Consider the following 22294-nt stretch of genomic DNA (forward strand, 5'->3'; position numbering starts at 1 on the left):
TGAGTGTTGTTCTTAGATCTACCAGGCAGCTGTTATCTCGTTACCTTCCCATTGTTCTTTTGTTTGGCTGCTGGTGGGGGAAAAGGGAGGGGGTGATATCACTCCAACTTGCAGTAAAGAGTGATTGAAGTTTATCAGAGCGCAAGACTTGGGGCAGCTGGGAAATTGACAATATGTCTAGCTCCATGTCAGATTTCAAAATTGAATAAAAAAAAATCTGTTTGCTCTTTTGAGGAATAGATTTCAGTGCAGAATTCTGCTGGAGCAGCACTATTAACGGATTCATTTTGGGAAAAAAAAAATTCCCATGACAGTAACCCTTTTATATCTCGAAATTAAAAAAAAAATAATGTAAATTACAAAATTGCTTAGAATAGCACCCTCACCAATTTTACACTCATTTTAAAGGTTTACTTATCCGTTAAAACCTTGTTGGTCACTCCGTTAAAAGATCACAGCACTAAAAAAAATAAAACTCCATGACCAATTTTATATTGTCAGTTTCACAGCAGTGATATAGATAGGGACATCAAGCAGATACTAATCTCCCTTCAATCAAGTCTTCTCCCACTTGTGACTGATAAAATTACAGCAAGAGAAAAGAAAACCCCCTCTATTTATATATAAAATCATAAGTGACATTTAATGTGCCAAACGCAGATTAACCCCACAGCTGCCGAGAGTCTTTAAATGCTTTGTACATTCAGTTTTTATTTTAATAGAGAAATATATAAATAAGTGAAATATTCAGTTTAGAGGTCACCGAGCGTGTGGTTAAAAAGTGAGAAATCTGTCCCAAAATGTAAGGTAGTGTTGGCCAATTATAAAGAGATAAAGTTCCATTACACCGATGAGACCAGTGATATAAATAGCTATTTTTTTTTTACAAAAAAAATTTCTAAACTGCCCCAGGTAGCAATGGTACAGCCATGGGCTGCAACTCACTGGGTGTTTGAGCTCCAGGTAGTAATAAGCCTAATAGAACTCCAGGTAGTAATAATCATAACACAACAGATCAACACCCACTGATGTGTGCAGTCTACCCTAGCACTTACCAATGGCAGGTACCAAGCTACTTTACCATCCTCTTCAGAAGGGACTGGAAATGCCCAACGCATTTTAGTCCTAGAGACTGGCACTCCTTTTTAAATTTGCACCTAGGGAGTTACCTATGGCAACTGTTTGTTTTGCTTCATTGTTCAACCCGAAAAAGCCAGCCACCGATTGGTTGCTACAGGTTACTGCCCCAGTGCAACTTTGCCCAGTGTTTTATAAACACCCTCCCTCATTTTAAACTCATTTAAAGGATCAGTATCATCAATTTTTTTTAATAAAAAAAAGTGTTAGTATAGAAAGGCGTATTCAACTTTTAAACCGCCCAAGTCTTTATTAAGAAATAACTCACTGAAGCTTCGCTTGTGTTCCTCTTCAAAAAAGGTGACAATCCATCATGCGGTGCTCGATTTCTCCTCCCTGGCTATCTCCTATAAGGAAAGCAGGGAGGAGAAATCGAGCACCGAACGATGGATCACCTTTTTTGAAGAGGAGCGGAAGCGGAGTTTCGATAAGTTATTTCTTACTAAAGACTTAGTGATTTAAAAGTTTTAAAGAAAAAAACTGGTTACTGGTTCTTTGAAGGGGCAAGTCATCCTATATAATAAAGTTGAAGTGTCTCTGTGTCCAGTCCCTGTGTCCGTGGGATTGCGCTACTGTGCATGTGCCCCACGGACCGTCTCTGGCGAATTTTCTACACATGTTCTAGCGCCCGTTAATTTAACGGGCTTAATGTCTAGTTGTAAGATAAAATGATGGTGTTGTAGCATTGACAGGCAAAGAGACAGGCATACAGAACAAACACTTTATACATAAGATTTGCATTTGGTAGAGATAACAGACTCTGTACACTTCAGACAGAAGCAGACCCATGACATGACAGAAGGGGCGTAGTGCTTTGAGACTAGGTCAGAGAGATGGGGGGAGACAATGAAACGTAACCCACCAAGTATTGCGTCCGCTGCTCTGCTAAAGCGACACAATGGTGGTAACAGGTTAAAAAGTGGAAACACATTTACAAACACCTTGAATAAAGCAAGAGATAAAATCATTGCGTTTTTAAGATATGGGAACTTAATATAATCTGAGTATATTTCTTTAAGGGTAAGGACACATGGGCAGATTAGTTGCCCCGGCAACAAATCGCCTCTTCTTCGGGGCGATAATCTCCCCAAATAGCCTTCCCGGCGGCTATAATGAAAAAACGCCAGGGGGATGGCTCGGCGCTTCGTTTTCTGAAGGTGCCCAAAGTTTCCTCGTGAGGCAAGGGAAGGCAGTTCGGGGAGATTGTCGCCCAGAAGGAGATTTGTTGCCGGGCGAATCTGGCAGTGTGTCCTTACCCTAAATCTCCCCCATTCCCTGGAGGGCAATACACTGACTGGCCAAGTGCAATACAGTGAAACATTTTGCCAACGAGATACTGAACCACTCAGTGGGGGCAGCAGATAGAAAGCAGCATTTCCAGGTCTGCCCCTGCTGCATCTCTGCACAGACCAACTGCAACTGCCTACCCAGGAGCACATGCATGGCCAGATAGTCAGGCAGGAAGGTGAACATTCCTGACAGTTGCATGAGTGGGAGGAGATTAGAAAGAAAAATAATCCATAAAACAGTGCTAAGAATGTTTGGATTGGCAGGCTGTAAAATGACAATGGGTTTTTAAGCAGCATCCCATAATGCTCTGCACTGAAGCAGAATATGGGTTAGCAGAAATAAATTAAAAAAAAAAAAAAAAAAAAAAACTAGCCTGCGTGGCTCAGAAAGGCAATTAAAAGAAACTCCTGCACTGCAGTACAATAAAAACAGACCAGCGGAGTTTACAAGCAGTGGATCTTAAAAACACACAAAAATATAAATTAAAAAGCATTTTCAGGAAAGAAAGCTTCTTAAACAAGAAGAGGACAATCCACCCCCACTCTATTGGCAAAAGGGGGTTCAAGCGACACAAGACACTTAAAAATTAAGTTAAAAACAAACTTAAAAAGAAACTAGGTCTAGATCACACCTTGCCGAAAGAATGGAAATGGTGAAAAACGCACGTTACATTTACACAGCCGAGGCCGATACTGGCAGTTCTCTTGTAAAACAGCATAAAAACACAGAGAAAACAAGAGCCATTTTATGACGTAGGAGAGCAGCACTTGAAGGCAACCATCAGAAGACGCGTGGATTCCTTCGCTAAAAAATCCTCTTTCGCTTCAGGTAAGAGTCTGCGTAGTGACCGCCAAGGCCTTGTGAATGTTGCCCGATATACACACCCTCGGGACTGGGCTCTGGTGATGGGATTAAGTGCGAAAAGCCTCGTTTCTGGGCTCCAATGGGAGTCTAGGAGGGGAGAAAAGATGTACAAATAAGAAGAAGTCTTAAGTGTCTTGACGCGTTTCGTGCCCCATTTCCTGGCACTTCCTCTGAGCAAGTGCCAGGAAAAGAGGCAGTAGTTTAAAGGGATACTGTCATGGGGGAAAAAAACATTTTTTTCAAAATGAATCAGTTAATAGTGCTGCTCCAGCAGAATTCTGCACTGAAATCCATTTCTCAAAAGAGCAAACAGATTTTTTTATATTCAATTTTGAAATCTGACATGGGGCTAGACATATTGTCAATTTCCCAGCTGCCCCAACTCATGTGACTTGTGCTCTGATAAACTTCAATCACTCTTTACTGCAAGTTGGAGTGATATCACCCCCCTCCCCTTTTCCCCCCAGCAGCCAAACAAAAGAACAATGGGAAGGTAACCAGATAGCAGCTCCCTAACACAAGATAACAGCTGCCTGGTAGATCTAAGAACAACACTCAATAGTAAAAACCCATGTCTCACTGAGACACATTCAGTTACATTGAGAAGGAAAAACCGCAGCCTGCCAGAAAGCATTTCTCTCCTAAAGTGCAGGCACAAGTCACAACCTGGGAAATTGACAAAATGTCTAGCCCCATGTCAGATTTCAAAATTGAATATAGCAAAAATCTGTTTGCTCTTTTGAGAAATGGATTTCAGTGCAGAATTCTGCTGGAGTAGCACTATTAACTGATGCATCATTTTCCGATGACAGGATCCCTTTAATGCACTAAGCCAATGCGTGCGTGTAATTAAAGATTCAAAGAAGGAAGGAACATGTCAAAAAAATATCTGTGAGTGTGTTAAAGTACCCGTTGCCAGGAGGTGGGACTAATGGACACATGATCATTGGATCGAATCAGTGAGCTCCACACTAGCAAAGAAAAAATTCAGAATCTATGGTTTTATAGACAACACAGCTTACCTTAAACACACTTCCAGATGGGGCGCTGAGCTCGTCAATTCCCAGAGGTACACCGCCAGGGCTGCTCGGGGGCATGCCCACTGTCTGCACACAGAGAAAGGGAGATGGAGAGTTAAAGGACAAGTCAAACCAAAAAAAAATATTTTAGCCTAATTAAAAAAAAAAAAAAAAAAAGTTCTAATCAACTTTCTAATATACATGCATTACAAATCTTCTGTGTTTTTTTTTTTTTTAAGTTATTTGTATTGCTATTGAAAGCAGGGTTTGTCCCTTTCCATTCTCTGCCGTGCTTTTGGAACAATGTAACATAAGACAACGGATTGACAGAAGGGTCTTGCTGGAGGAGACTAACTTTGCAATGTTGTGTAAAAAGTAACAACCAGGAGTTAAGCCAATTCTGTTTTCAATAGCCATTACATTTACAAATAACACACCATTTTTTTTTCAATAAGGTCATACTGGAACGTTGCTTCGAGTGGTTTTCTTTTATTATTGGGGGGAAAATATTTATTGGGTTGACATGTCCTTTAAAGAAAAGCCAAGTTCCAAATTAGTTTTTTTACATAGTGGTGGGGTCAACCCTTAAAAGTTAAAGGGGAACTATTGTGAAAATGAATATTGAACATGAGCTTCCTCATACTGAAGTTTCTAAATGCAATTAAATATTCTGCATTGTTTCTGAAATAATCAAGTTTATCTTCACTATCCCTCTCTCAGCATCTGTTTCTCTTCATTCTCTCTTCATGCAGCAGTTGGGTGTCAGATATTAATTGACAGTTAGATCCAATATATCTTATAGGGGGGCTCCTTTCCTAGCAGATGTATTAGAGATCACTCAAATAACTGATTCCAGTACAAACAAAATAAAATGCACAAATTCTGCATGTAGAGAGACATGATGTCTGGTGAGTTTAATAGAGTGAGCTCTAATACATCTTCTAGGCAAAAGGAGCCCCCCTATAAGATATATTGGATCTAACTGTCAATGAATATCTGACACCCAACTGCTGTATGAAGACAGAATGAAGAAAAACTGATGCTGAGAGAGGGATATTTATCAAGGGTCGAATTTATAATGTTTGGAGGTTATTTTAAAATTCCCAGAAATTCGACCAACCAAAATTTATTTATAAAATCAAATGCTCAGCTCTAACGAATTGAATCAACTCAAAAACGAACAAAAAATTAACTCATACGTCAGGAAGGCTGCAAACATCACCAAATTGATCCCCATTGATTTATACAGAAATTGTCAAGGTTTAAGGTGGTGAATAGTTGAATTAAAGGGCCAGAATATGATAAGCTTTGAAATTCGAATTAATATACTTGAATCGAGTTTGGATAATACACAATTTGAGTGTATTCTCAAAATAAATGAATTTGAAATTTCACTTCGACCCTTAAATCTGCCCAGTAGACTATAACCAGGTAGAATACAAGACAGAACACCAAATGTATCCAGAATGGGTGAGCACACAAGCTAGTAAGGTCCTTACTTTGTTAAGGTAGGTCTGTTTGAGCCCAGCTTGCAAGCCGCTGGTAAAGTAGGAAGTAGGAGAGCCAGCACTAAACGGAGGAGGCATGCTATTGCTTCGTTCCCGAAATCTAGAGAGCGGGGATATCTGCAAAAGAGAGAGAACCCTAAACAAAGCCATCCTTCACAAACGTCTAGAGCAGTACATTTTAGAAGAGTTGTTACCTTATTTTGGGACTCGTAGTTTCCTAGGCTGGGCACTATATGATCTCTGTTTTGAGAATATCTATGGGGCGGCAGCTCCTGGCGGAAGAAAAGCACATCAACGTTAAAGACTGCAATTCACAATCATTTGGTTTCTAGTAGTAGGAAAATGCATATAGTAGATGACATGCAAGAACAATTCAACCAGATATTGCTCCTTACCGGATATTCAAATGAGTAACCATCAGTTGGAGTCAGCAAGGACGAGTTTGCATTCCGGGTACCCAAGTTTTTCTGTTTAAAAGGTGCTGGTTTACTAGGGGGCCCTGCAGAAGAAAAATCATTCAATCAATCAAGGGGTGGTTCGCCTTTCAGTATGTTATAGAATGGCCATTTCTAAGCAACTTATCAATTTCTTTTCATTATCTATTTTTTATGTTTTTGTTTTGTTTTTTTAATTATTTGCCGCTTTCGTCCTATTCTTTCCAGTTTTCAAATGGGGGTTAAGAGCCCATCTAAAAAACAAATGCTCTCTAAGGCTACAAATATTCTATTATTGCTCTTTTCTATTACTCATCTTTCTATTTAGGTTCTCTCCTATTCATATTCAAGTCTCTTATTCAAATCAGTGAATGGTTGCTATGGTAATTTGGACCCTAAGCTATTGCTTAAATAGCAATCTGGAGATCTCTTGAGTAAAAGGCTAAATAACTCAAAAACCACAAATAAAAAACAATTGCAAATGGTCTCAGAATATCACTCTCTACATCAGTGATCCCACGTTGCTCTCCAACCGCTTGGATGTTACTCTCAGGGTAGCCAAAGCAGGTGCTTATTTTTGAATTCAAGGTTTGGAAGCAGGTTTTAATTGCATAAAACTAAGTATAGTACCAAGCAGAGTCTCCTGCAGGCTGCCAGTTCACATAGGGGCTACCAAATAGCCAATCACAGCCCTTATTTGGCACCCAATGGACTTTTTCGTGCTTGTGTTGCTCCCCAACTCTTTTATACATTTGAATGTGGCTCACGGGTAAAAAGGTTGGGGACACCTGCGCTACATCATACTAACATTTAAGTGAGAACAACCACTTTTATTCCAAAGTGCCCAAATTCCCTTCCATAAAGTAAACCCATCTACCCAATTACCCATTGTGTCAGTACTGGGGAGTTGGCTCTGGTAGTTTCCATAGGGGGCGCTGTGAATGTTCACATCTCTAGGAGGTTCCCCCAAAAGGGACATCTGCAAGAGGCAACACATATTTAGCAAGTGAGACTGCAGGAAAGACAATTCAGATCAACAGATTTTCTAACGTGCAATGAAAAGCATTGGGTTCGTAGAGCAATCAAGTTCATTCAATGTTACAAATAATAACAAAAGCACAAGGGGAACAGTTTACACATGATCTTACCCCTGGATCTCCTTGTTTCTGAAGTCCAGCCAACACAGAGCCCAAAACAGGAGTAGGAGGGGGGCTGTCCCAGTCAGAACCTAACTGCCCTAGGAAAGGTTGTGATGTTGCAGCACCCAGGTCACACGGCAGCCCAACAGATGGGACTGGACCAGCAGGAGGATTTAAAAAAAAATAAATAAATAAAAAAAAAAAAAAAAAAAAAAAAAAAAAAAAAAAACACACCACAGTTATACTTTGAGGGCTTTAAAACTGCTGGATCTCAGCATGAGCCCAACAGTCAAATAGTGTTGAACCAATGGGAAATAAAATATACATACTAAAGTAGTATATATGTACTGAAGATAAATGAGCAGGGCCCTGTATGGAGGCAATATAAAGTACAAGGAAGAAGATCTAAATTACCAACTCCAAGATCGGACATCAGGTTGTTTCCAGGCTGGGGTGTTAGCTGAGGGGACAGACCCATAGCACCATACAAAGATGATAAAGGAGAGTCACCAAGAATACCAGGTTTCTAAGGAAAAATAAAGCAGGTCATTCACACAGGGAAGACATAAAACAGAATACTAGATGCACAAATCATTCCATTGGCAAAGGAGTATAATGCAAACATTACAGAGATGGACTTTGGCAAGTTAAAGGAACAGTTCAGTGTAAAAATAAAAAAAGTTGGTAAATAAAAAGCAGTGCAAAATAAAAAATGTTTCTTATATAGTTAGTTATCCAAAAATGTCAGGTATAAAGGCTGGAGTGACTGGATGTGTAACATAATAGCCAGAACACTACTTCCTGCTTTTCAGCTCTCTAACTCGGAGTTAGTCAGTGACTATAAGGAGGCCCACATGGGACATAACTGTTCAGTGAGTTTGCAATTGATTCTCAGCATTCAGCTCAGATTCAAAAGCAACAGTTATGACCCATGTGCCCCCCCCTCACAAATCTGATTGGTTACTGCCTATTAACCAATCAGCCGAAACCAAGAAAGCTGAAAAGCAGGAATTAGTGTTCTGGCTATTATGTTACACATCCAGTCACTCCAGCCTTTATACATTACATTTTTGGCGTTATATTAGAAATGTTTTTTATTTTGCACAGACTATTTAACCAGTTTTTATACTGAACAAATCCTTTGAACCCCCTCTCTAATCTTGTAGGCAATAACGAATAATGTATGGTGCTGGTTTCACTTTGGGCTAAAAGTTGATCTTGAAAAACGGCCCCTTTATCGGAGCTCCCTGTAGATCTGTAACAGTCCAATATATCCAACAGATCCAATAACAGATCCAATATATCTTATAGGGGGGCTCCTTTCCTAGCAGATGAATTAGAGCTCACTCAAATAACTGATTCCAGTACAAACAAAATAACTGCCTTTTGCACAAATCCTGCATGTAGAGAGACATGATGTCTGGTGATTTTAATAGAGTGAGCTCTAATACATCTTCTAGGCAAAAGGAGCCCTCCTATAAGATATATTGGATGATTCATCTGACACCCAACTGCTGACTGAATGAAAAGAAAGATGCTGAGAGAGGGATAGTGAAGATAAACTTGATTATTTCAGAAACAATGCAGAATTTTTAATTGATTGTATTTTACAAAGTTTCTAATTTCAGTATGCTAATTTTCATGATAGTTCGCTTTTAAGCACAATCCTATATTTAAAAAATAAATATATAAATAATAATGCACTTGTACATACAAGATGCACTGTATGTGTTAAATTATACCAGTTTCCAAAACCGCAACTTTTTTTATCTGAAACAAAACAAGCAATAAAACCGTCTGTCCCGGGGTTTTCACAACTAATGTTTATAGTTTCTTACCTGTGGAGTTTGTGCCTGCAGGACAAGCTGAAGCAGGGCAGTGGATAGAGCAGGATTAGCCAGGAGAGGTAAAGCTGGGGCAGCTCCCAGGAGTCCTGTAGTTAAACAAAAATAAATGCTAGAAATCACCCATATTACTTGAACGTGAAAAAAAAAATACTGTAGTGGCAGTGATTGAGAATTTGTTATGGGAGCACTAGCTCTAAAGCTTTACATGTTCATATAACCTCCATGCTGGAAGCTGTTCTGTAACTTACCTTGTTTGTTCCCAGCTGCCCCATTAAGCAGAGGGTTGAGCAGGAGTTGCAGTGTGGCTGGAGACCCCAAAGTGCTTAGTACCTGTAGAATGCTGGGCTCTGGGAGAAGCCCATTTCCACGATTCAGTGCCTGCAAAGAGACAGCAACAGCATTAACCAGTAGAACCAGCAGTCTACTTGTTTAACTGGCCAGAGCGATGCCAGTCATTTAAAAGGGCCACAAAATCTCTTGGGGACAACATGAAAGCACCTTTTATCAGTTCCACAGCCAGTTTTGGCCCCATTGGGGTCTCACTGTGTGCAGGCAACACACTGTTTAACTGCAATTGTTCATACCGAAAAGAAAAGTTAAGCAAACAATGGCCAAAAGACAGTTTAAAGGAGAACTAAAGAAGTAGCCAGAAATGTTGTACATTATGTTTTGTGCTTCTGTAACAGCCCAAGGCAACCACAGCCCTTTAGCAGTAAAGATCTGTGTCTCCAAAGATGCCCCAGTAGCTCCCCATCTTCTTTTCTGCTGATTCACTGCACATGCTCTGTGCTGCTGTCACTTACTGAGCTTAGGGACCCACTCACAATATACAGTACACATAGAATAGAAATGTCACAATATAAGGCTGATTAGTAATTAATACAGATAATTACTACATAGCAGCACAGAAACCAGTGCAATTAGCATCAGAATTTAATAATCAGCAAACCTGTAGCATCAGCTTATATTACAGCCAGGGAAGCTCATTTTCTGCTGGATAATTAGTGACGAGCCCTAAGCTTAGCTTCTCAACAGCCAATCAGAGCCCACTGAGCATGTGAGTGTCACAGACACTTTCCAAGACGGCGACCCCCTGTGACAAGTTTAAAGTCCTGGATCATTGCTGCTATTGACAAGCTGAAACTTTAGGCTGGTGCAATAAGTATATATTTTAGAGATTCATTTTTAGGGTTAAGTTCTACTTTAAATGCCATTGCCGTGGTCTATTACATATAAGGCTCACCATTGCTTGTGCAGCGGTCAGTGCAGCCAGCATGCTTCTCCCCGCTGGGCCTGGCGCACAGAAAGATACCCGTACTCTGCTTCCAGCTACTGAGGATCCATCCATTTGCTGCTGGACCATTTCAGTGACCGTGTCAGACTCGTACTCCACTACCGCAAATCCTTTATACAGATTGTCCTGCCCATACGCCAGCTATATGGCCAGAAAACAAAGAGGTGTCGTGACTGACCACAATGTTAATTAAAAGCACGGTTATTCCATTTTGGAAATATGCCTGTTCCATGGGCATGGTAATGGAACACCCTAGTTAAAGAGTGAAGGCTTAAAGAAAAACTATACCCCTCAAACAATGTCTCTATAAAAACATATTGCATAAAACAGCTCATGTGTAAAACCCTGATTCATGTAAATAAGCCATTTTCATAATAATATACTTTATTAGTAGTATGTGCCATTGGGTAATCCTAAATATAAAACCGCCATTTTAAAAAATAAGGGCCTACGATTCCCCGTGAACACAAGCAAGCCATACGTGTTAGGTCACATTAGCCAATTAACAGACAGATCTGTCTTTTGTTTCCACACTTCTTCCTGTTCCAGTTAGAGCTGCAGTATTTCTGGTCAGGTGATCTGTTCCAGTTAGAGCTGCAGTATTTCTGGTCAGGTGATCTGTTCCAGTTAGAGCTGCAGTATTTCTGGTCAGGTGATCTCTGATGCAGCACAGACACACACCATCTAGAAATGGGGGCTCAAGGCAAGAGATGCAAAAGGGCAATATTTACTTAAATATAAATACTAGTTTGATAAGATTCTTTAATATGCCACTTAATTTGATGTAAACTGTTATTCAAGTATTCATTTGGGGGGTATAGTTTTCCTTTAAATCAATATCCCCACTTCCCTATACATACCTGGCAGAAGGAAGGAGCAGAGATTTTGGAGAAGGCTTCCCTAACATCCCCTATATCACACTCCTGCAGCTGCTCCACCAGTAGGCAGTGGGAATGGAGTAATTCATAGGTCAGCTGGTTGACATCAGACCAATGAACATATAAAGTGCGAGAGCCCAGCTGCCTGCCCAGCAAGTCTGACTTAGCTCTGGATGCAGAGTCCTTCTTCATGTACTCTACAAATCCGTAGCCCTTTGGGCGGCCGGTGGTGCTGCTGTAGATTAGGAAACATCGCTCCAGGTTGCCGAATGGGCGGACAAGATCCTCAAATTGCTGCTGAGTGTACGTAAGGGGCAAGTTGGCAATGCACAAAAGGGCGTCAGTGGGCTGAAGCTGCACAGAGATTTCGCGGTCACGTATGTGCGTCTGGTGGAAACGGCGAATGGCGGATTCTGCTTGTTCCCCATTAAGAAGGGTTACAAAGGCTGTTTAGGAGAAAATAAGAAATTAAAGGCATAAGCCCTTCATATGCAAAGTAATTTTAGGAATGAATCCGCTCATAAATTATGTATTGGAGTGGAGGGGCAAGGGACATCACTCACCAGTTCCTTTGTATTTATCCACAAAACAGTATTTGAGCTCATATTCTCCCAGAAGGTCATGGACTTCCTGCAAAATACAAAGAATTTTACCAAATGGCACCATTTACAGAATATTCATGGCTTATTCATATAGTGGGAATAATGAAAGGCACAAGGCTTCAGGCTGATTTATACAGGGAACTCTGAGTATCACTCATGTATTATAAGGGATAATGTACCCCCTACTGTAAATGATAAGGATATTAGAAGTCACTGAGGGGTTGTTCTGTGACCATATAAAGGCACAAGGCTGCAGACTGAGTTATACAGGGAACTCTGAGTATAACTCATGTATTATAAGGGATAATGTACCTCCTACTGTAAATGATAAGGATATTAGAAGTCACTGAGGGGTTGTTCTGTGACCATATAAAGGCACAAGGCTGCAGGCTGAGTTATACAGGGAACTCTGAGTATCACTCATGTATTATAAGGGATAATGTGCCCCCTACTGTAAATGATAAGGATATTAGAAGTCACTGAGGGGTTGTTCTGTGCAAGGCTGCAGGCTGAGTTATAGAAGTCAAGAAACTCTGAAGTGACTCCGAATATCTTTACAAATTTCTGTTCAAGGCAAGATTTCCTGCAATGTACAGTATCTGAGAAGATTCCTCCGTAGGGCAATAGGATTCTTCTTGAAACCATAAAAACCTTTATTACCATACACAGACGTGCCAGAAGGAGCAACACTGCAGGGTGAGCAGAGAGTCTCTTCTTAGCAGGGCACAGATTTTTTTTGTGGTTTTTCCACCCAAACTCCAAAACCACACGTTGGTCAGGAGCCACTTATTCTGCCTATGTCATTATATGTCTGTGTGAACTTATATTGTGAGCTCCTCTGGGCCTGCACACCTAGTTTGTCCGTCTGATTTAAAGTTCTATCTGTTTCCACTCTTAGGGAAGGGCACCTTTACCTGTCTAGGTAAGTTTATCCTACTAGGAGAGATCTACCATAAGATCTTGTGTTTGTTCTACTCTATGGCACAGCTAACAAAATAACCCCCAGACACTGATAAAGAAGTGTTTAGAATGAGACCCATTTAAAGGGGTTGTTCAACTTTGAAATACCTTTAGTAGGATGTAGAGAGCGATATTCCGAGACAATTTGCAACTGGTTTTAGTTTATTATTCAAGGTTTTTAAGTTTAGATTTTTATTCTTGCATTTTAAGCAATCTGGTATCTACGGTCCAACTTACCCTAGCAACCATGAATTGATTTAAAAAGGAGATGGAATATTAATAGGAGAGGGTCTAAATAGAAAGACGAGTGATAAAAAGTAACAATAAATGTGTAGCCTTACAGAGCATTTATTTTTTAGAAGGGGTCAGCGACTCCCATTTGAAAGCTGCAAAGAGTCAGCAGAAAAAGGCAAAGAAATATAAAAAATAATGAAAACCAAGTGAAAAGTTGCTTAGAATTGGCCATTCTGTAACATACCAAAAGTAACCTTAAAGGAAATCGGTCACTATCTTTATGATGTCGTTTTTATTTCTTAATCACATTGTTTACACTGCAAAATAATTCACTCTACAATAGAGATCTACCATATTTTAGTTGTAATATTGGTGTGTAGGTGCATCTCGGGTCATTTTTCCTGGTCTTGTGCTTTCAGAAAGAGCCAGCACTTTAGGATGGAACTGCTTTCTGGCAGCCTGTTGTTTCTCCTACTCAATGTAACTGAATGTGTCTCAGTGGGACCTGGATTTTACTATTGAGTGTTGTTCTTAGATCTACCAGGCAGCTGTTATCTTGTGTTAGGGAGCTGCTATCTGGTTACCTTCCCATTGTTCTGTTGTAAGGGCAGGGGCAGGCGGGCAGATTCGGGGAGATTTAGTGATCTGGTGACTAATCGCCTCTTCTGTGGGGCAACAATCTCCCCGAACTGCCTTCTCCCTGCTAAAATGAAAAATCAACTGCGCCAATGCACTAGTGGTGCTTCGTTTTCCTTAAGTCACCCGAAGTTTCCTCATGAGGCAAAAATAGAAGTGCCGCGAGTGCCATTGCACTGGCGTTCTCATAGCAGGCGGAAGGCAGTTCGGGAAGATTGTCACCCCGAAGAAGATGCGATTAGTCGCCAGGCAACTTAATCTCCCCGAATCTGCACGTGTGCCCCTACCCTTAGGCTGCTGGAGGTGAAATGGAAGGGGGTGATATCACAACAACTTGCAGTACCTGGGAAACTGACAATATGTCTAGCCCCATGTCAGATTTTAAAATTAAATTTAAAAAACAAAAACACGAGTTTTCTGCACTGAAATCCTTTTCTCAAAAGAGCATTGTACTGGAACAGAAATATTAACATTCTCATGATAGCATCTCTCTAAAGGTGAAGCACCCCTTTAAAGCACAAAATGTGTTTTCACTCCGTACTTTCATTACACACAGCGTGGTGCATGACTTTTGGGAGGTGGGCAGTCAGGTGACCTGTGATGGTGAATGGGGTGGAATTCATGAAGGGTCCCATTGTCAGGGGGCCACTAAAAAGGACATATACTAGTCAATAGACATGCAGAGAGCGTTGCGTAGACAGAGAATGGATGTCAAAGGGCCTGCGCGCCTGTCCTGAAAGAGGACAACAACAACATCATAAGTCGCATGCAGCTGATAGGAGCACTCACTAGAACAAAAGGGAGAAGTTCTGCCAGTCAGTGGGGTGAGGAGAGCCGTTTAGAAAGAGCAGAACAATAAACACACAGTTTATTCTGTATAGCAGCCTGGGCTACGGGATTACGTGTGGAATATCTATAGAACACGTACAGTAAAGGGGTGGTTCACATTTTAAGTTAACTATAAAGAATGGCTAATCCTAAGCAACTTTATAATTGGTCTTCATTAATGGTTATTGTTTTTGAATTAATTCTTCAGACTCTTTCCAGCTTTCAAATTGGGGTCACTGACAACATCTAAAAAACAAAAAAAAAACAAAAACAAATGCTCTGTAAAATATATAGTTATTTTTCTATTCACACGCTCTTATTTCTATTCCAGCCTCTTATTCAAATAAATGCATGGTTGCTAGCATATTTTGGGTGATAGCAACCAGATTGCTGAAATTGCAAACTAAAAATTCACTGAACAACTAAATACAAAAAATGAAAACCAATTGCAAATTATCTCAATATTACTCTCTTCTACATCATACTAAAAGTAAACTCAAGAGATGAACAACCCCATTAAGTGCAGCACAGAGCACACGGGCTTTATTAGCACTACCATCCCCTGTCCCCCCGTTGTCATGAGTCAAACTGATCCCACTGGGGTACAGCGTATGTTCGTTTCAGTTCAGGGGTTCAGCAACGCCTTGCTCAACATTCCCTAGATATATCAGGTCTTGGGGTAAAATCATTACACAGTGCCTAGAATCTGTAAGGAAACAATGTTGGACAAATCCATAATGGGTGAAAAACAAGGCTATAATGGTTTCAACAGGCAAGATATGGAAATCCAAATTACTGAAAAAGACAGACTGTGAGCTCTACGGGGCAGCGACCTTCTTCCCATTGTGTCTCTTACCACATAGCACTTAAGCTCTGTGTCCTTATTTGAGCTCTGAGCATATTATATTTATTGTGACACTTATCCTCCCCATGTGGACTTATATATTGTACTTTTATTTATATTGTATGGTGTTGCTGCTTCTTATAGGAACAGCAGCACCAAAAAATTAAAGTGTTTTAAAGTAAGGACAATATAATGTAGTGTTGCCCTGCACTGGTAAATCTGGTGTGTTTGCGTCAGAAACAGGATACACAGTAGATAACAGTGCGTCAGAAACAGGATACACAGTAGATAACAGATAAGTTATGAAGAATCCCATTGTATACTACAGAACTTGTCTGTTATCTGCTGTGTATCCTGTGCTTGAATGGCTGCCCCCATGGCTACACAGCAGCTTGTTTATATAAACTATAGTAGTACTTATCTGTTATCTACTGTGTATCCTGTGCTTGAATGGCTGCCCCCCATGGCTACACAGCAGCTTGTTTATATAAACTATAGTAGTACTTATCTGTTATCTACTGTGTATCCTGTGCTTGAATGCTGCCCCCATGGCTACACAGCAGCTTGTTTATATAAACTATAGTAGTACTTATCTGTTATCTACTGTGTATCCTGTGCTTGAATGACTGCCCCCATGGCTACACAGCAGCTTGTTTATATAAACTATAGTAGTACTTATCTGTTATCTACTGTGTATCCTGTGCTTGGATGGCTGCCCCCATGGTTACACAGCAGCTTGTTTATATAAACTATAGCAGTACTTATCTGTTATCTACGGTGTATCCTGTGCTTCAATGGCTGCCCCCATGGTTACACAGCAGCTTGTTTATATAAACTATAGCAGTACTTATCTGTTATCTACGGTGTATCCTGTGCTTCAATGGCTGCCCCCATGACTACACAGCAGCTTGTTTATATAAACTATAGCAGTACTTATCTGTTATCTACTGTGTATCCTGTGCTTGAATGGCTGCCCCCATGGCTACACAGCAGCTTGTTTATATAAACTATAGTAGTACTTATCTGTTATCTACTGTGTATCCTGTGCTTGAATGGCTGCCCCCATGGCTACACAGCAGCTTGTTTATATAAACTATAGTAGTACTAATCTGTTATCTACTGTGTATCCTGTGCTTGAATGGCTGCCCCCATGGCTACACAGCAGCTTGTTTATATAAACTATAGTAGTACTTATCTGTTATCTACTGTGTATCCTGTGCTTGAATGGCTGCCCCCATGGCTACACAGCAGCTTGTTTATATAAACTATAGTAGTACTTATCTGTTATCTACTGTGTATCCTGTGCTTGAATGCTGCCCCCATGGCTACACAGCAGCTTGTTTATATAAACTATAGTAGTACTTATCTGTTATCTACTGTGTATCCTGTGCTTGAATGACTGCCCCATGGCTACACAGCAGCTTGTTTATATAAACTATAGTAGTACTTATCTGTTATCTACTGTGTATCCTGTGCTTGGATGGCTGCCCCCATGGTTACACAGCAGCTTGTTTATATAAACTATAGCAGTACTTATCTGTTATCTACGGTGTATCCTGTGCTTCAATGGCTGCCCCCATGACTACACAGCAGCTTGTTTATATAAACTATAGCAGTACTTATCTGTTATCTACTGTGTATCCTGTGCTTGAATGGCTGCCCCCATGGCTACACAGCAGCTTGTTTATATAAACTATAGTAGTACTTATCTGTTATCTACTGTGTATCCTGTGCTTGAATGGCTGCCCCCATGGCTACACAGCAGCTTGTTTATATAAACTATAGTAGTACTAATCTGTTATCTACTGTGTATCCTGTGCTTGAATGGCTGCCCCATGGCTACACAGCAGCTTGTTTATATAAACTATAGTAGTACTAATCTGTTATCTACTGTGTATCCTGTGCTTGAATGGCTGCCCCCATGGCTACACAGCAGCTTGTTTATATAAGCTAGAAAAGTGTTTCTGAAAGGAGAACTCCGGCTTCCAAAACAAAATTTGATAAAGAGTCCCACATATCACAGAAACCCCTAATATACCCATCACAGTTACCCGTTTCTTCAAAAAGTATGAATAAATTCCATTCTCTATGCTGAAATCCAGCTGTTTAGCAGTTCTGTTTCTGCATTATTTGAAATCCTGGCAGGAAAGGAGGGACTAAACACGAATTTTACAAATTGTAACAACTTCTCCACAGCTTACAGACAGCATGCAGGAACTACGTAACCCACAATGCATAGCACTGTGACGTTCCCTTCCTTATTGACATCACATGTGCAGGAAATTGTGGGGTTTGGAGGATACAGGCTGAGGACAGATGGCTGTTGATACAAAGTAACAGTAGTCAGACAGCTCAGCAAAGTAGTCAGACAGATCAGCAGGAGAGCAGGAGGCTAGGCTTAGGGAATTGTTCAAAACCATTAAAAATCATGAAAAGTCTGCATATTGTTTAATTAATGTATATTGCAAAGTTGCTTGAAATTATGTTTACTTTTCAAAAACCTTAAATTATGTTTTTGTGGCGTACCCCTCAGGCCCGGATTTACAAATCTGGCACCGCCAAACCCTCACAGCTCATCACGCCCCCATCCACTACGGCTTCCTCTTCCTGCACACATCGTGACGCATCCGGTCCAGAGTACTAGGACCGGAGACTGGCGTGTGGGAGAGGTTGTAAATCACCAGTCCTGCTAAGTAATTATAATGCGGCGGGGGGGGGAGCGTGCCGCCCCCTAAATTCTGCCACCCTAGGCCCGGGCCTTGCCACAAATCCGGCCTGGTTCCCCTTGAAGAAAATACACCAGTTTTACCAGTGTAGGGCAACAGTACAGTATTTGTTACCAAGAAAACTTAATTTGTTGATGTTACAGTTCCTTTAAATTAAATAATTTTGCTACAAAGTTGCTGATGGTTACAGGTGTAACTGGCACAGAACAGAGAATAGATACCTGCTACAGAATTGCAAATACGTGGGAGCTTTGTAAGCCAGCGGACCCCCCAACCTTTTTTGGCCCAGGGACCAACATTTTTGCAAGGACCGGGGAGGGGGGCAGCGGCAACTACAAGTCCAATTTGGGCGAGGCGGCGTTAATTACGGGCTAGGCGGCCCAGTTCAGGACTGTCTGCGTCCCAGTGGTTGGGGACCCCTGCTGTAAGCAATAGAAGTAGTGATGGGCGCATAAATTCACCTGTCAGAAATACGCTGCGAATTTACACATTTCGACGCCGGCAAATAAATTCGTAATTTTCCTGTGAAAATTCTCCTGCGTCAAAAAATATTTGGCGCGTGTCAGCAAACAGAGCAGGGGAAGCAAACGTGTCAGACACTGGCATCTGATTTAGACCAGACCCGTAATCAAGAGGAGGATTGGCCCTGCTCACATAGGAGACCATTATATTTCCCAGCAGCCTCACTGCAGAGGGCTTATTGCTCATGATGAGACCCCCCTGTATTATATAAATGGCACCTGCCTGGAGAGGAGATACTGGAGCAGGGGAGGTCACTCCATTAACAGGGAGGAGGGGGGGCAGAATGGTCTAAGCAGTAGGTAAGAGGGGTCTTATTGATTTTATATTGTGTCTGTGCAGACTGACATCATTCAGGGATGGTTAGAAAACGTGCAAGGTTTGACTACAACTCCCAGCATCCCCCCCGACAATCCCAGAGAAGTTAGAGAGTCCCAAGAGCTGGAGCTGACTGGTCTATATACTGAGAATATGAAACATCACTCCCTATTATTTCATCTACCCCTCCTGTTATGGTTTTACCCTGGACCCCCAGCCCTGCCCCAAGCCTTTCCCTAAGTGAATCTACTGGACAGGTCAGATCATTAATGGTCAGACTGAAGTGCATGCTGGGTAGTGTAGTCCGGCAACAAGTTACTCGCTGACAGGAGGCCGCGTGCCTCAGTCCTACTCACCTGGTTACTGATATCCCCGGGCAGCCCTTTAATAAGAATCTTCCTCCGGTTCTTCACTTCCCTCCTCATCCTCTCCACCCGGCTCCGGATCTCCTGCGGCTCCAGTTTGGCTTCTGTCTGCTCCTCCGACCCAACCGATTCCACCGCCTCCCTCTCCGACCTCCAGCCCCGGCTTTCCACCACCGGTACCGGTCCCACTACACCAGTTCGAGCTTTAACGGACACGGCCGCCGCCATCTTACAAGAGGTGGAAAGTTGTCTACCTCTGGAACAACACTCGTGGGTGAGCTCTCATTGGTCGAGTTTAAACCGTGCGGAGAAGCGCAAGCTCATTGGTTGCTTTAGACGCGGCTCCGCCTCTGCTGTCGTTCTCATGGCGATGGAAGGGCGGGGCCTGATGTCAGTTAAGCCCTGACTGGAACATTGTGGACAAAGTGCTGAACGTGTTGTATTGGACACACAGCTGTCATTGTACCTCAGGTTGCGCACAAACATGCGAGAACCACTATGTGGGGCTTCCAAATGATGCTTTTTATGTGGAAAAAAATGTTCCTGCATGAGAAATGTTTATGTTTATAATTAAAGGGAAAGTAAATACCTTTGTGTAATATTAGAACTATAAATTAAACTTTATTTGAAAAAATGTATTCTGCCTAGTGTTTTTTTATTTAAACTATGTACATTTTTCTAATTTGTAGCCATAATAGACCCTCATGCACAAACCCATACAATTCCAGTTAAAGGTCAAGTAAAGCTTCTGGCACTGAGGTACCAATTTGTTAGGGACTTCCCAGTAATTCTAATTATTTAGCTCTTACTCTGGGTTGCTGCTGCCATTTATTAAAAGGTGTCTTAATTGGGGCAGTCTTTTGTGTGCCGGTCACCACCATCTTCTCCAGCAACCCAGGCCAGGACTAGCGCATACACAGTTAGGGTTGCCATCTGGCCAGTATTATACAGGCCTGGCCAGTAGAAACGATGGCTGATCCCAATGTTATTAATAGGGAATAAAGATAAATATATAGGAAGGCCAGTGATCCCAATGTTATTAATAGGGAATAAAGATAAATATATAGGAAGGCCAGTGATCCCATTAATTAGGGAATAAGATAAATATATAGGAAGGTCAGTGATCCCAATGTTATTAATAGGGAATAAAGATAAATATATAGGAAGGTCAGTGATCCCAATGTTATTAATAGGGAATAAAGATAAATATATAGGAAGGTCAGTGATCCCAATGTTATTAATAGGGAATAAAGATAAATATATAGGAAGGTCAGTGATCCCAATGTTATTAATAGGGAATAAATATAAATATATAGGAAGGCCGGTGATCCCAATGTTATTAATAGGGAAAAAAGATAAATATATAGGAAGGCCGGTATTTTTTCCAGAAAAGGTGGCAACCCTAAGTACAGAACTTCTGAAGAACTCTGTATTGCAGACTACAGTTAAGAGATTAGATCAGAAAATATTTGTCTCTAGTAAAGTGCCACCTCAGTTGATGGTTCTTATCTTGCCTCATGGCAGATACGGCGGACTTTGGTTAGGGTAAGGCCACACTAAGCGATAGCGCGGCGATTTGACTCGCCGCGACTATTCGCCGCGACTTTTAATCCTCAATCGCTGGCGAAACTTTGGCGCTGGCGTCTATGGGAAATCGCGCAAAATCGCCAGCGTAAAAACACACGCGGCGATCTTTTTTCTATAGTCGCTCGAAATCGCCTAGCGAGGCGATTTCGAGCGACAATAGAAAAAAGATCGCCGCGTGTGTTTTTACGCAGCGATTCCCCATAGACGCCAGCGTCAAAGTTTCGCCAGCGATTGAGGATTAAAAGTCGCGGCGAATAGTCGCGGCGAGTCAAATCGCCGCGCTATCGCTTAGTGTGGCCTTACCCTTAAAGGGAGATAATCTCTGTGAGCTCTGTATAAACAAGCCCTAAACTGCAGCCGTTGTTAGGCCTTGAGATAAGGAGAAGTTCATTACACAGAGGGCTTATCTGTAAGTTGGTCAGTTGTTTTACATCTTCTCTGTGACTCGGTAGAACCAGGAGGAGCTAAAGGGAATGTGGTTTCCTCTTCTTGTTTAGTGCAAGAAATGAAAAAAATATTTTTTATATTTTAAACTTTTAAAATACGGAGGTAATGATTTGTTGGGCACCCTGGAGATGACAACCAAGAAGTTTTATATTTTCACGTGTCAAACCCCATTAGCGTCATTCTTCCAATCACACCCCCTGTTCTGCCCAATGGTAGTGATGGATGAATTTGTTCCGCTGTTTGTTTGTTGCGCTTTGTCAAAAATTTACAGCAAAATCTGCGAAACGGCGAAAAATTTGCGAAATTCGTTGAAGTCAATAGGTGCCAAATTTATTTTGACACGCATCAATTTTGATGCCCACAACAATTTATATGCGCGCCTATTTTGCCCAAATGCTTTAAAGTCAATAGGCGTCTGAATTATTTTGATGCGTGCAGGGTCAGACTGGGGGGCTTGGGACACGTTTGTGTGCATGCGCAGATCTTTTATTCTACCGCGACCCCCGTCTGTTACAAAAGAATGGACAAAAGCCTCTTCCACCAGTCACTGCTCCCGTTAGAGCAGAATGAAAAGAGCTGTATTAGACACACACAGAGGTGACACACGAACCTTGCCCCCGAAATGCTGACTTGAGCGTTTTGCATGAAGGTCTCACTGTTCAGTCAAAAATGTGTGTCGGAAAATGACACTCCCTACAACACGATTTACATACAGTACAATGGGTGTTTCCCCATTACCCTCAGGGCTCTGTACACATGTCGGACCCCCAAATATTGCAGGTTCTGACCACCCCCAATTTTAAAGGAGACTAGTTTTG

At 41.4% G+C, this 22294-nt stretch overlaps 1 protein-coding gene across 2 annotated transcripts; it reads right to left on the bottom strand.

Annotated features, from left to right (window-relative positions):
- Positions 1-1844: 1844 nt before the first annotated feature.
- raver1.S (ribonucleoprotein, PTB-binding 1 S homeolog) lies at positions 1845-19736 on the bottom strand. 2 transcript variants are annotated; one of them, NM_001091519.1, is given in 14 exon segments: positions 1845-3378; positions 4314-4397; positions 5810-5935; positions 6013-6090; positions 6214-6317; positions 7138-7231; positions 7401-7555; positions 7806-7917; positions 9230-9324; positions 9487-9616; positions 10482-10673; positions 11393-11856; positions 11974-12040; positions 19434-19691. In NM_001091519.1, coding segments are annotated over 14 exon segments (2085 nt in total). In that variant the 5' UTR covers positions 19671-19691; the 3' UTR covers positions 1845-3231.
- Between the last annotated feature and the right edge of the window lie 2558 nt (positions 19737-22294).

Source organism: Xenopus laevis, chromosome 3S (assembly GCF_017654675.1).
Source record: "Xenopus laevis strain J_2021 chromosome 3S, Xenopus_laevis_v10.1, whole genome shotgun sequence".
Classification (NCBI taxonomy): Eukaryota; Metazoa; Chordata; class Amphibia; order Anura; family Pipidae; genus Xenopus; species Xenopus laevis.